The following is a 14,881-nucleotide window of genomic DNA, read 5'->3' on the forward strand; positions in this document are numbered from 1 at the left end:
AAGCTAAGTGCTGCTTGGGACTTCCTTCAAAGGAGCAGGTCCTGTTCTTCGGGATTAATTAACATTTTTCATCAGTACAGGCATGTGTTTTAAATCCTTGCACATTAACATAAACGACGAGCCAGCTTTTAGTAGTTACCTCTTTCCTCACTTTGTTTCCAGCAGCACTTTGCCTCTGCCATTTCTTTGCTAACTACATGCTCTAGAATTAAGGGATGACCCCCAAGCACCTGAAAAAAGCCTACCAGTTAATATTCACTATGTCTGGTACAACTGGACACAAAATAATTTCACCTCAGCCACTCTGTTTCCTCCTCCTCATTTTGAAGGCCTGGCTCCTTCCTACTATCAAGATCAAAGCTTCTGAAAGAGTTCAGGATCTACCTCAGATTAGTTACAAGGTAGGTGGCTGGTCTCTAAGTTCCTTTAAAAGAAGAATTCCAGCTTGTTTCCTAGTCTGCTACTAATGCATTCTTCCCCTGAACTACCTAAAAGAAGCACTCTTTCTTTTTGCAACTAATTCCTAGTAAGCTATCCAGAAGTGAAAAAAAATTAATAAACAAAAATCACAATGTATTAAAACAATTTCATTTTTGTCTAAGTTATGCTTCTAAACCACTACTTTCACCCCTTCTATAATCTTTTACTAACTAAGCTAGTCATGTTTCAAAGTTTAAGATTTTATTCAAAATGCCTTTATGCCACGAATATTTATAGAACCTTACTAAAAGTCTCTCTAAGAATACAATCATATTCAAATGATTGTTCACCAAATGACCTTTTATATTTATAAGAAGCACCTAACATTACCAAAACTCACATGTAAAATGCCCAAGTGCTTCAGCCAAGCTATATTGCTCTATCAGGAACTATAGTGTAAAGACAAAAGGACTCACTATCCTTCAGCAGGTAATTGAGCTGAGATCCTTCTCTCTGGAAGCTATTCAGAAATATTAGCTTATGTCTAAAAAAAAAAAAAACCAAAACCACTCTTTCGATTAAAAAAAGTATGCTTAACAACTTGTTTAGGACCAATTACCAAATTATCAGACATGTTTTAGAATACCATTATTATTTAGCCTTGAATTCTGGAAACTGTACAACATAAAACCTATCAAAGCTCATGGAATTATTCACAGAAGGGCTTTACTGTTTGGGGAAATGGTCTGAATTTTCAATTCAAGTAAGATACATACCCAGTAACAGCTTTTCCTGTAAATAGTATTTCTGAAATTGGTTCATCCTCAAAAGCAATCCAAGACTGAAGAAACATGCATTCTCAAACACATCCGAAATATACAACTTGAGCTGCTCCAGCCCAATGCACACAGAATTTCTCACATTCCTCAAGCAAAACCAGCTTTTGGGAAGTTACATAATTAAAGCCTGACTCAAGTACCAACTGAAACCAGTAGCAGAACTTCCCCACTTGCTCCACTGTAACTGAATCAAGCCTCCTGTACACAAGAGCAGAGGTAGATCTGGAGCAAATGAAAGGAATAACTGCAATGGTTAAGTACTAAATCCTGATGGCCTCAACTCCACACTGCTGTCAGCAGGTTTCACACTTCCATCACAGACTTTAAAACATCAACCAAACAAAAAGGCATATTGGCAGCAAAAGCAGAAATATACACTGCAAAGAGAGATGAAGCTGTGAACAAAAGGAAAGAAGTTGGTATATAGCCTAGTATTAACAATATTTACAGAGGAAACAGTAAACACCTAACCAAGGGGCACTATCATCATCAAGAAGGGCAAAGAAGGGCAAAAGCAACGTAAGAGTTGAGAGAAAAAGCAACCGACCATACAACACTCCAAGTGGGAAATAATCTCTTGAGAAAACACTATTTAATACAACAGAGAACTAGAAAGTAGAAAATAAGTAACATCAGAAAAAAATCAAAAAGAAATGAAGGCAGCTAGCTGCTGGCTTCACCATCGAGGACGATAAGGAACAGCACCAGTGTCACACTTGGCAGGGCATACAGAAAGCACTGGGGTGGTGGGGTGGCAAAGACATCAAGTAAGGAAAAACACACCCCAAATCAAGAGTTACAAAATGGTCTCAGAAGAAGTGATAGTCCCATTTCCAACTATATTCAAAAAGTAAGAAATGCAGCACAAGAGTAGTGAAGAGACAAGCCACCACACTGCTCAGGAGCGGCCAAGAGGACAGTGCCAGGGGATGCTGAACTGCTGAGACCTTCAGCCTCAACAGGCTGCCAGCCAGACCCAGCAGCCCTTCCTCCTCCGCTCCTGCAGCACATCGAGACTTTTTTCTGCTCCCTGCAGCCCATCGAGATCTTCTCTGCTCCCTGCAGCCCAGCGGTACATCGAGATGGCACATCAATGACACAGGCAAGTGCTTTTGATGAGGCTCCACTCGTGCACAGCAGGACATACACGCCAAACCAAACAACTCCTCACCTCACCTCAAGAGATGCACTGAGCTTTCAACCATTACAAATATTAATGGCAACATCTGCCAAAAAAAAAAAATTCCCTTTATTTAGAAGCCAATGAACGAAGCATTGGAAGAATAACTAGCACCTCTACATAGCTGATCAGCATGACAGATGAGACCAAAATTCCCAATTTCCTTGCTTCTGTTTCTAATCTTCAGTCACTGCTGACGTCCATTACCTTTGTATTTCTCACCTGCTCCTAGTTTCCCAACTACTCTGATCTGTAAGGTAATCTGGTTGGTTTACTTCCTGTTTACTTTCCTGCAGAGTTAAAATAACAGAGAAAATTTGTGACAAAAACCCCACACCTTTCTTCACCTCCCTCAATGTCAGACGAAAGACGAAATCCCACATTTTTACATTTATTAACGTAAACTTTACAAGATAACAGGTAACTTCAGCTACACCCTAGGAAGTTCTAATCTCAGATTTTAGCTATAGCATCTGTGCCAAACAGCAGATAAAGGCTGATGCTACTGCTTGTGATACTGGCAGAGTAACTGGTTTTTTTAGTTACAGCTTCATCATATATTCATGTATTAACTGCAAAACTCTCATGCAATGAAATAATACTCCTACCAAGACAGACCAGACCCTTTTCCTCAGAGAATAGCCAAGCATAATCTAGAACAAATTAACACCATTTTCACTCACAAGTTTGCCCTGTTATTAAAACATACAAAGAAATAAAACAAGCCATCTCCTGAAGTTACATACACTGCATGCATACAAAAATAAAAACAAATATTCACAGTAAAGAGGCACAAGAAGCTCTACTGAATGAGTGCCCTTACCTTTAGGAGCAGTTAAGATTTTTATGAGCTCTTACACTTTGAAAAGCTACTTTCCAAACCTGAGCTGTGTTAACCAGATCAGTCTGCGTGCCCAAGAACAGATAACTTCAGTTCCTCTGCTTCTGTTCACCACTTTTTTACACTATTGTCTGACAAACTTACTGATCTCACTTCAGTTTACAACGATGCCAATGAAAGTCTCTGTGTGCAAAGGAACCATCAAGAATCAAACATTTTTGTATCCCTTACTCTCTTGCCAGGACACTGCAATAAAGGCACTGCAGGACCCCTCCATTCCTATCAGACACCTTTAGAAAAAAAAACCTCAGACCAGCAGTCACAAGAACAAAACAAACACCCCCAAAAATACCCCCAAACAAAAAAAAAAGAGAATGTTTTTTTTTAATCATTAAAAGCAGGAAATCTGAAAGTTATCTTACACGCTGGAGACAGAAAAGTTCGATCCCTTCACAAAACAATTACCCCAGACTTACTTTCCCCTTCCTGATTCACACAAGTTTAAATATCTTCCCCTTCTTCTCCCATCGAGGAGGAGTTGAGGGGTTCACACTGAACACCTCTGAAAAAACACAGTCTCTTGCTTCCATGGAGCTCTCAGGTACCCCATTAAAGTGCTCAAATCCTGTGCCAAACACCAGAGTGCATATGAGTGCAAAGAAAGAATGTGGCAATAGAATGGAACACACAAATAAACAAAGGAAAAGGTAACAATAGTTTAGAGCAGAGGGTGAGGAACAGACACACTGAAACCAGCTGTGCACTGTCACACAGAAGCAGAACAGGAAAAAAACACAAAAATCTCTGCAATTTTAAACATAAGATTCTAGGGCCGCTGTGTACATGAAGATACATGTCTGCTGTACTTTGTTTGAGGCAGTATGGGCCAAACACACTTTCTGGTCACCCTTCCAAAAGTGTCCCACGGAGATTCTGCAATGGTCCATTAACATTTCAAGCATCCGAAAATAAAATACATCACTAAGCATTTTTAAGCATTACTTGCAACGTAATAAAACACATAACTGTTCTATCTACGAAACTGAAAAATAAATTTTATTATTAAAATAAACCTAATAATTAGTTTTATAGCTTGTGAGAGAAGAGAGAGAACTTGACCAAGCATGAAGGGACTTGAATCTGCCTTTACAAACCGACTCTGGGACAGTCTGCCACTAACAGAAACCCGGAGTCACAGTTTTTTGCAAATGCCTTTAGTCAGAAATCAGAGGGTTTTGTTTCTATTAAAATTCATGCAACCATAAGACAAGGGGAACCACTCTCAGTATGAGACGCCAACGACAACGCTCTGAGCAGTTGTGCAGCACAATAAAACACCAAAGGAAAGACATGCAAACAGCCGAGCTGCTCCTGCAGCGCCAGGGCCCGGCCCGGGCGGTCACGGAGCTCCGTGCTGACAGGACTTGTGAAACCGCCGGCCGAGGTGCCGGAGTCCCAGGTGAGGGGCAGCGGCGGTCCCGCCAGCAGCGCCCCGGGGCCGCGGACCGAGGCGCGGACTGCGGGGCCGCCCGGAGCGGGCAGAGTCCGGATGGGCCTGGGCCGGGCTGGGCCTCAGGCAGGCAGCCCGAGACGAGTCGCGCTGCGGAGGCCGCAGGAGGGCACCAGGCGGCCCCCATAGGCAGGAAAGGCCGCGGGGACCCGCAGGGCCGCATCCCGGCCGCGGCCAGCGGCGGGCAGGGCAGCTACGGTACGCGGGGCCTAGGTGGCCAGCACCTCCTGGGCCGGAGCAGCGGAGACCCAGCCCGGCCGACGGCGTAGGGAGGGGAGCAGGGGAGCGAGGGAGCGGCGAACGCCGCGGCAGGCTGGGCTGGGCGGGGGACGCCGCTGCCCCACTCACCGGGCCGGTCCCTGCAGCGGAGGAAGCGGCAGCAGCCAGGCATTCAAAATGGCGGCGGCGCGGCCGCAGCACCGATACCGCAGGCGGAGGGATCCGCAGGCCGGCACGCTCCCCTCAGCCTCCGGGCCTCTACCGGCCTCGTGCGGGGGGCACGGTGGCGGCGGCGCGAGCAGTAAAGCGGCGGCGCGGTACCGGCGGCTGCGGGGCGGAAAAGCCTGTTCGCACTACTTTTCTTGGCGGAAGCACCCCCGACTCCGCTCTTGCGAAGCAGCGGTGCGTCAGAACCGTGGCAGTCACTGATGACGTCAAGCGCAGGGCGGTCCCCCGCGGCGCGCGCTGTCCCATGCTGAGGCCGCGCGGCCCGTGACCGGGGCTCCGTGACCGGGGTTCCGGGGCCGTGCGGGCTGCCCGCCCCGCCCGCTGAGCGGAGCGGCAGGGAGGGCGCTCTCGGCCCGCGATTTCTCGCGCTGCTGAAACCCTGAGCGATGACCCCGGGGACAGCGTCGTGCCCTCGCGACACCGCGACTCGGCTCTCCGCCGGTAGCGCGGCGGCAACGGGCACGGCGCAGGGCGCCTGGCGTGGGAAATGTACGGAAAGATTATTCTAAGATCAGATCCGGGGGGGAGGCCGAGCACTGACGGCAGCAGCCCCGGCAGAGCTCGGGCTTGGGGACACCAAGCTGCCCCTCGGGAACACGCGGAGCGGCTGCTCGGCCCGTCCGGAGCGGGGTCTCGAGAGGGGATCCAGAGCCGGCCGCGCTCCGGGCAGCTGCTCTCTGCGCTTCCCAGGACCTTTCACCACCTCGACAACCAGTGAACGCCAAGGAGCTGCGCACTTGTAGGGACGCGCGGGACAGACGGGGCTGCCTGGAGCGCAGTGCAGGACAGACCAGCGGTGCGGAGCGACAGGCCGCACCCACGCCTCCCGCAGCGAGGACCGGGCACAACGCCCGGACCCCCGCGCTGCCCCGGCCTCATGACGCGCACAGCGCCCGGGGACCGAGCCCGCCCCTCGGCGGCAGGAGGTGGCTCATTCCGCGCCGTGTCCCCGCAGCCCTGTCCGTTCTTCCCGGGCTTCCTCCACCGCCCGGCGCGGCAGCTCTTTCTGCCCGCGGGAGCGCGCCCCACCGCGGCCGGTTCTGGGCCAGGACCCGCCCGGGGCGGCCCCGCGGGGTGGCCCCACGGGGCGGGCATGGCTGGTTGCCATGACAACCGGCGCTACCGGCTGTCTCTGACGTCACCGCTGGCGTCACGCCCCCTGCCAGTGGGTGAGGCGCTTCCGCCGCGCGGGGTGTGGCGTCATCGCCGTGCGCCGCGGCGCGGGGAGGGGCCGGGCCGGAGGCGGCCGCGGCGGCGCTGGGCGATGGGGGTCGCGGAGGAGCCGGGCGATGGCGGGTGAGCCGTGGGCTGCGCTGCGTGCCGGGCGGGCCCGCGGGCCGGGGCTCCGGGGCGGCGGGTAGGGCCGGCAACGGGGCTCGGGCGGCCGCCGTCCCCGGGGCCGCAGCCCCGGCCTAGGGCTCGGGCGCGATGCCTTGTTCGCTTGGGGGGTCGGGACTCGGGTCTCTCTCCTTCCCTGCGGTTCGGGGACTCCCGGGGCGCTCCGGGCCGGGACTCACGGCTCCCTCTGTTCCCGGTGCAGGTGAGGCGGCGGCCGGCAGCGGGGATCTGGGAGCCCCTTGGGCGCCCCCATGAACGAGCGTCGCGGCTGCCGGGACAGCGCGGGGCGTCATGAGAGCGGGACACGAGCGGAGCCAGGAGTGCCTCCCGCCCAAGAAGCGGGAACTTCCCGCCGCCAGCACCGGCACCGAGGCGGGACGGGCGGGGGGCGCCTCTGGCGAGGGCCCCGAGTGGGTCCGGACTGGCGGGCCGGGGGCTGCTGCCCTGCGCTACGGCCCTGGCGAGGCTGCGGAAGCGGTGGCGGGGCTGACCGTGGACCAGTACGGGATGCTCTACAAAGTGGCGGTGCCACCTGCCACCTTCTCCCCCACGGGTCTGCACCCCGTGGTGAATGTGAGCCCCCTACCCCCTGCCTTCAATGTGACCTCGCCAGTGATCCAGCACCCGGGGGTGTCCTACCCCCCCATCCACTACGCGCAAATCCCCCCAGCGTCCCTACAGTTCATCGGCTCGCATTATGCGGTGCCCTACGCTGTCCCAACAGGCTTCCTGCCTAGTCCGCTCCTGTCACCTTCCACCAACCTCACGGCCTCCCATGTCCCCCACTTTGTGCCATATGCCTCACTCTTCACAGAAGAAGCCGCTCCTTCCCCCCAGACTACCTCTCCTACCCACAGCTTCAGCAAACCTGCTTCTGCAGTCTCTCCTTCTGGCCAGATGCAGCACCACGCTGGGACCCAGCCATTAGATACTGCACCAGGTAGAATTCCTGTTTATTACCAGATGTCCCGCCTCCCACCAGGGTATTCAGCCTATGAGGCCCCTTCAGCAGGTGGAAGTGCAGAGTCCCCTCAGCAAGATGGTGAGCTCAGTTCAGAGGTTGCTGCTGCCAATGGCGGACAGAGGCACCTGGAGCAGGGTGTGAGGAGGACCAGTGAGGCTGTGGACCCTGCCGGTGGTAAAAGTGAAGAGTGTCTGCCAGGGACTGCAGTGGGATGTGCGGTCGACGGACAGTTCCTTTCAGGTTACCAGACGCTGGGAACAGCGGTCTCTGTGCCAGCTCACAGAAGCACCCCAGACACTGATCTGGAGGTTCAGAGGGTGGTGGGGGTGTTGGCATCTCAGGATTATCAAGTTTTGGCAGCCCAGAGGAAAGACGACCCGAGCCCTTTAAACCTTTGCCATAATATCGCTGATCGGCAGGGGGAGTCAAGGGACCCGCTGAGGAACGCGGCGGAAAGGGCCGCTGCTGACAAGAGCCAGAGCAGGAGCCCGTGTGTGAGGTCCCCTGAAGAGCCTGTTAAACAGAGACAGTTAACCAAAGGAACGGTGATAGCCAACGGCAAGCCGGTGCAGTTCCCGGTCGGGTCTGAGCCCATCAGGTCTTCCAGTTCAGAAGCCTTGGTAGGGCGCAGCCCAGATGCACCGGCTCGAGGAAACATGCTCGAAAAGGACGTGGCCCCGCTGCAGCCTCTCAGCTCCCCACACTTGCCCTCCCACTTCATGAAAGGAGCCATCATCCAGCTGGCCACAGGGGAGCTGAAGCGGGTGGAGGACCTGCAGACTCAAGACTTTGTTCGCAGTGCAGAGGTGAGCGGGGGCCTGAAGATTGACTCCAGCACCGTGGTGGATATTCAGGAAAGCCAGTGGCCAGGGCTTGTCACGCTGCATTTTGTGGTTGGGGAGCAACAAAGTAAAGTGAGCATTGATGTGCCCCCGGAGCATCCCTTCTTTGTGTATGGCCAGGGCTGGTCCTCCTGCAGCCCCGGGCGAACTGCTCAGCTCTTTGCTTTGCCCTGTCACAGGCTGCAGGTGGGCGATGTCTGCATATCAATCAGTTTACAGAGCATGAACGGCAGCTCCGCTTCTCAGGCTAACCACCCTCTCGCAGATCAGTTGGTGTCTACTAGGGAGAGATCTGAAAGAATGGCTCCGGGGTCCAGAGAACCGTCTGACAGAGCTGCTGAGAGGAAGAGCCACACAGACAGGGACAGCGCAGCCCAGGGCTCTCGTGCAGAGCCCTCCCAGCCTGAGGCTCAGCACAGCTGGACAGCCCCAGGCTTCCAAAGATACAGTGCGCAGGCAGAGGAGCCACGGCCCTCCCTGCCCCGTCCCTCCTTCATTCCCCAGGAGGTCAAGCTCTCTATTGAAGGGCGTTCTAACGCAGGGAAGTGATCCCTTTGGGCTGTGAGGGCGGGCGTCCCCTGAGTTGCACAGACTTTGCGGCAGGTTCACCAGCACGTTCTGCCCCGCGGGACTGGGTCTGTCCCGTCCGGCCCGGCGGCTGAGTGCGTCCTGCTGGGGAACCCGAGGGCTCCAGCCCCTCAGGGAGCAGTGACAGGCTGGCTGGGGTAGAGAACGGGGATGACGGGAGCATTCCAGAGCCTGGGGCTTCCTCACCCTCCCAACTGAGCGGCTCCCTGCGGGGCAGGGCTGAGTGTTCGGGATGGGTGGGAGATGAGGAGGCTGACAGGGCTTAGGGCAGCAGGTAAAATTGCTGAAGATTTTATTCCTCCTTTCTCATGATGGGGAGAGTGGGTCCCCACTGGTGTTGTGGGGGCTCTACTCCCAGTATCCCTTTTCTTCACACATGCACTTTAAAAGGACCGTTCGCCGATGGAGCTCTTGAGGGCAGGATGGAGACGCTTCTCTGGTGGTTCTGTTTAATGTCTGTTCCACTGAATCCAACTGCTCTTTCTTCTTGCAAAGAATGTACAGATTTGAGTGAATCATGGAAATTCAAGAGGAAGGACCAAAAGGGTGGGTTTGGGTGTAGGTGAATAGGGAACTTGAGCACTTGGGATGGGAGACATCAGTTTCCTGCTACTAAATACATTTAATTATTTGCCACCAAATCAAATCTTTCTTCCCATCTTAACAACTTAAAGAAAAATCTCTTGGGCTTATAGCTTTTGCAGAGGCTTAGCCTATGAGTGAACAGGGTTGGGATTATTTTGGTTGGTTGGAATTTTTTGTTTTGCTTTGGTTTTTTTGTTTGTTTTTGTGTTTTTTTTTTTTAATTCTCGTTTTCTTTTTTAAGCCGGTGTAAAATATGTTTAGCATTCTCTAGGGAAGGATGGAAACACATCCTTTTCCTGTGAGAAGACTGAGACTATTTTGTTATTAAATCAGAAGAAAACTTTCCGGATGGCTAATTCTTCCCTGCAGGCAGTTTCCTGAATAAGCTCTAGACAAGAGACGAGTGTTTGTGCATGTGCAGGCAAGGTACAAAGTTTCTGGTGAGTACAGTTCAATGATTAATATAGGGACTCAAAAAATATCAAAGCATCACAGGGCATTTTGGCATGTTTTTGTGTTAGTTTTTTTGATGCTTCACTTTGGAGTTCCTGTGTAGAACGCGGTAAAATCAAGAGTAGTCTTTTTCATGGTGAGATTTAATACAGATGTATATTAATACCTCGTTATGGTAATAACACTCCATTCAAGTGAAGGCTCCTGTAGTTACACTAATTTGCCCTCTCTGATGGTGTGTTATGAGATCAGCTCTAACTGCTTAGCTAGAACAAAAATAGTCACTATTATGTTGAGGATAAGAGTCTTCACTGACTTAACTTGAGTTAGTATTCCGTGCATTGAGGTGCCCGTCTCTGTGCTAGAACCAGGCTTTTGAGAGGGTTTCTCTTCAGAGTGCAGGTGCTGATGCTGCTCCTGGTGTTCTCGTTCTGTTTGCCGTCTCCTCTCGCCCTCGCGAGGTCCTCCCGGCTGCGGGGGCACCGCGTCCCCTGCCCCGGGTGCCTGTGCTGGCGCCTCGGGCAGCGCTCGGCTCACGGTGCTGCTGTCTCAGGGCTGCTCCTCATGCTCCCGGGAACGTGTCCTGTAACGGGTTGGCTTCAGCTGACTGACAGAGGGGGGCTCTGCCTGGGTATGGGGCAAACTGGAGCGTCTCTGGAATGTCCCTTCCCTCCAGGCTGTCGGTCTGTGTTCTTCACACAGTCTAGATGTTTCGGTTGCCTTTGAGATGCCTGTGTCAGGACAGTTTCTGTTCAGGCGGTAGGTGAGGTGTGTGGTCCTCCTGTCTGTGCCTCCCAGGGGTTTCTTTGGGGTGAGGGTGCTGCCTGTATCATGTGGCTGCTTCCCATCTCATCAGCTGTATGTGAAATGTATGAAGTCATGGTGATGCTGTCATGTGCAGATTCTGCCTCCTTGGCTGCAGCAGCCGTGGGAACAGATGTTGTTTTCATGGCACCATTTGTCAGTAAAACGTACTGTCTGGGCCCAGTGCTTGGCCTCATCTCCATCTTTGTGTCACTGCTGCTGTTCGTTAGACTCTCCTACACAAAGACCTGGACTAATGTTGGGTTGTACTTAACACTTGGGATATCCAGGATGTTTGTGGCCAAAGGCAGAAGGCAGAACAGCCTAGGTCCTCTTGCCTGTTCTTTGCATGGTGCACACAGAGGCGCTCAGAGCTGTGGCAAGCAGCTGAAGGCTCTGGCACACGGACGCTGTGTGAATGTAGATGGGTGGTTGCACGCAGGGAATGTCTAAGCAGCTGCAGGGTGCAGAGCCCCTCGTGTGTCTGTGAATACAGAAACCTCTGTCTGGTAGAGAGGGTTTGGGGAGCTGGCCTTATCTCGTGTGTTGCTGTAACTGCCACCCTGAACAGCGGTGTGGCAGGGCAGGCGTTGATGGCTGAGGCGATACACGCATGGCTTAAACAGCTTGGTGCTGTCGGCAGCTGGGTTTGGCCAGCTGCACATCTGCTGAACGCGGTTCTGAGCCCTGCGACAGTGAGTTGGACCTTGGTGCTTCTGCCCAGACCCCCCATCAGCCCCACTTTTGTGCTTGTTCCAGCCGCCAGCTCTTCTGTGGAAGCGGTGGTTCAGGACACGTCTCACAGTGGGGTGTTGAGATGAAGAATCTGGGCACCTGGCTGCTGCCCCAAGGGTGGAGGAGGCCCCAGCAGCCCAGCTTGGCACAGCTCTGGAACCTGCCCTTCCTGAGTCGGGTGGTTCCACAGCCTGTGGTGGCGGTTGTGTTGAGGCTCTCCCAAGATGGGGAGCGCGTGCGATGGGCTCTGCTGGAGGCAGAAAGGCTACGAGTGAGCCCATGGAGGAGGTTTTTATTTCTTAGGTTTACAAGGAAAGGAGGAGATAAAGCCAGGATGACATTGTGGAGTGAGGTGGTTATCCAGGCTTTTCTGCTGGCAGAGACGTGACAGAGAAACGTACTGTTTTCGTGCTGCTGTTATGAAGGGGAGGAGAGCTGTGGTCTGTCCTACCTGCAGGAGGAGGAAGGAGGAGACCTCCTGGCCTTGGTTTACCCAGCTCACACTCTTTGGCAAGAGCCTGTAGGATGCAATAACGGGTGTCTGTAGCCATCTGTCCCATCATGAAACATTCCTTGGGTCAGCTGCCCAGTAGGCCAGGCCTGTTTCCAGGCTGTGCTCCACACTGTTGCTCCAGGAACGTGAACTTGCTCCAGGTGCCGAGCGCTCGTCACTACCAGACTATGCAGAGGAAGCTCTGTCTGGAAAGCAGGAAAGCTGCAGAGGCCCCTCTGCCTCCCCTTTCCAGCAGGCGCGCAAGTATAATGCACTTTTCACATTAAGTGTCCCTGCCCCCTGTCCCCACCCCACACTTGAAGTCACTTTCCCCTGTAGAGAACCAACGATCCTCGTTACTCAGAAAATATTGTCAAAGAAACTACAGCAGTGTGAGTAGCCCAAGCGCTAGTTCCTGCCCGCAGCATACACGTGCCTTTCCCCAGCATCACTCACAACCATGCTTTGTCTTGCAGGCTGTCCTAGGGCCTGAAACTTTGCAGAAGCTGCTAAGACGGCTACGAATGCACATTCTGTACAGTTTGGCCCAGGGTGTGTTCCATGTATGGCTTAAAGTGCTGATGGTCAAGGCCCTTCCGTGGTCATCACCTCTGTCCATGGAGGACAGGGCTTGTCCCTCACGTCCCTCTCGGCTGCCCCCCGCAGATGTGCCCACGCTGTTCTCCTCGTTTTCCGCTTTGCGGCACCTGGTGCAGGGGAGGGTTTGCTGCGCACTGCAGCGGAACGACGAGCGGCACCGGGAGCAGCCGGGCTGCCCCGCGCAGGGAGCTCTTTGTAGATACGTGCTGATCCCGCAACTATAATCCCAGTATGTAATGGCTGTATTAACATGTAACCGACCACGTTGTATCTAAAGCCTTAGAACTAGTCAGGTGCTCCCCTCCAACCTTGTTCCTTACCCTTTCCTCCTACCTGAACTTTAACAAAGCATTAATAATTCTAAGGATAATCTCTATTTTGTTGTGCTTTTTTTGTAACTGTTTTAAATAAATCAATTTGTACTGTATATTTGTACTTTTGGTGAGATCCTTTTTCCTGTTTTACCATTTTAAGTCTGTACTTGGCTACACACAGATTGTATTTTTATTGTTAACGCTCTTATGAATATTGCATTTAACTTGTTGACTCTGTAAACACAGTATATATCTATATATATATATATATCTATATATAAACCAATAGCTTTTCCTTTGGTGTTTGAGACTTTTTGCTCGTCTGTAGCATCAGTGATCACTAGGATGTGGCTTCTATGGTCTCACACAGAGTGATCTGGAGAACTGTGACAAGGGCAAGGTGCAGGCTGTCTGACAGATGGACTCAAAGCCAAAATTCTATGTTCAAATACTTTTGCTTTTATGTGGTCTCTTTCTTGAAGCCCTTGGAATAATGTTCAGGTGCCCCTGATGCTGCAGGGAAAGTTGCAGCTGCAGTTTGTGGAGTGAAGCTACATCTCTGCTGGCCAAGCAGAACACACGAGATGGAGCATTAGCAACTACTGCGAGAAGCAAGCTCTGTCAGTTTGAGTATGAATGGACAGAGGTTAAGAGATGAGATCAGAGAAAAAAGGAGGATATGAACAAGTTAACATGGAACCGAGTATACCCATATCTGGTGCCTTTTCCCAAAGTGAGAGAGGCAAGGATGGCTCCTGGATGTCAGTTTGATGTGATGAATATGTTAAAACAGCTTCTGTAAGGTGAGGAAACAAGATTTTACAGTGGCATGTGGAGGAAATAGTAGTAATTAAATGCTTTTTGTAGCAAGCGTCCACAAGACTGTAAGGTTAGTTCACTATCATGAAAAAATGCAACATTATGTACTTTGAAGGCAACTATTATGAGCATTAACTGGGGCTTAAAGGGACTTCAATCAACCGGTCTTCAAACCGAAAAAGAGGGAAAGATCAGGTTTCTAAGTAGTCCGTCTGAAAGGGTTTTTTTTCTTGTTTTAACTTTTCTGATCTCAAGCAGGAGTCTTGTGGTCACCATTTCTGAGGTCTTGCAGGGAGGCAGCAGTCAGAGAGGACGGTGGCTCCCAGTGAACAGAGCCCACGTAACTGTGCTACAGACCTGAACTGGAAATGCTGCGAGAGCTGGAGAGCTCTTCAGGCCACAAACCAGAGATGTGTGGCACACCGGTGTTTGCTGGACTGATGTTCGGAAACCACAAAGCTACGGCATGCATTTTTACATCCTCGTTCTTAAAGAAACCAAATAAGGGAGAGTATGCCACTTGTTTGCCCTCCACATCATCTGGGCTAATGTTTTGCCTTTTTCCCATTTAAACATGCCTAGATTTAATTTCCATAGTTGCACAGTTTCATAATGACCTCCATTAGCAATGGTAACCTATTCCTATAGGTACAGCCTATCATCACATTTTTGCCTTGGCTACCTCTTGAATAAATTAAAGGTTTAAATTCCTTTCCCTCTGTCAGGTTTTTCCGGACTCAGTTACTGTAGCTTTCCATGGCTTCCCCCCCAGCTTACCCTTTTCCACGTTCCTTTCATCAGCTTTGCTGCTGAGTGTGGAAGCAAAAGCAACTTTCCTTCCTACCTGTTTGATTCTGTTTACTAACAGTTCCCCCCTCGCCCCAGTGTTATTTGCAGAGACTGCTGAAAGTCACTGTCAGTCACAGAGGAATTTACTGTGAGAATGAATAACTTGAGTGTGATTCGTGGCCCTAGACAAGCACCGTTGCATTTGGCTGTATTGAAATGGTTGCACAAGCTCAGCATCCTGTGAAGTCACGGGACTGCTGAGGTGGGAAGGGACCTCTGGAGGCCACTGGTCCAACTCTGTGCTCAGGCAGCGCTGCCCA

At 51.8% G+C, this 14,881-nt stretch overlaps 2 protein-coding genes across 3 annotated transcripts in view; one reads left to right on the forward strand and one right to left on the reverse strand.

Annotated features, from left to right (window-relative positions):
- The window catches only part of AP1G1 (adaptor related protein complex 1 subunit gamma 1), a 43,019-nt gene extending 37,606 nt beyond the window's left edge, over window positions 1-5,413 (reverse strand). The window contains exon 1 of the mRNA XM_065847961.2: window positions 5,139-5,413. The gene's annotated coding sequence lies outside the window, so the exon portion shown is untranslated. The remainder of the gene's footprint in view (window positions 1-5,138) is intronic.
- An 85-nt stretch (window positions 5,414-5,498) lies between these two features.
- On the forward strand, window positions 5,499-13,248 carry ATXN1L (ataxin 1 like). Of its 2 annotated transcripts, none has more exons than XM_071814510.1 (2): window positions 5,499-5,726; window positions 6,778-13,248. In XM_071814510.1, exon 2 carries the CDS (start codon window positions 6,867-6,869, stop codon window positions 8,928-8,930), a length of 2,064 nt encoding a protein of 687 aa, XP_071670611.1. In that variant the 5' UTR covers window positions 5,499-5,726; window positions 6,778-6,866; the 3' UTR covers window positions 8,931-13,248. The 2 variants fall into 2 exon arrangements, with proteins under 2 accessions (XP_071670611.1, XP_065704408.1); XM_065848336.2 differs by lacking the exon at window positions 5,499-5,726 and adding an exon at window positions 6,444-6,533.
- Window positions 13,249-14,881: the final 1,633 nt, after the last annotated feature.

This window comes from Patagioenas fasciata, chromosome 13 (assembly GCF_037038585.1).
Source record: "Patagioenas fasciata isolate bPatFas1 chromosome 13, bPatFas1.hap1, whole genome shotgun sequence".
In the NCBI taxonomy this organism is placed as follows: Eukaryota; Metazoa; Chordata; class Aves; order Columbiformes; family Columbidae; genus Patagioenas; species Patagioenas fasciata.

Coding starts and splice junctions, on each gene's coding strand:
- ATXN1L (XM_071814510.1), top strand. CDS start 6,867: ATGAGAGCGGGACACGAGCGGAGCCAGGAGTGCCTCCCGCCCAAGAAG.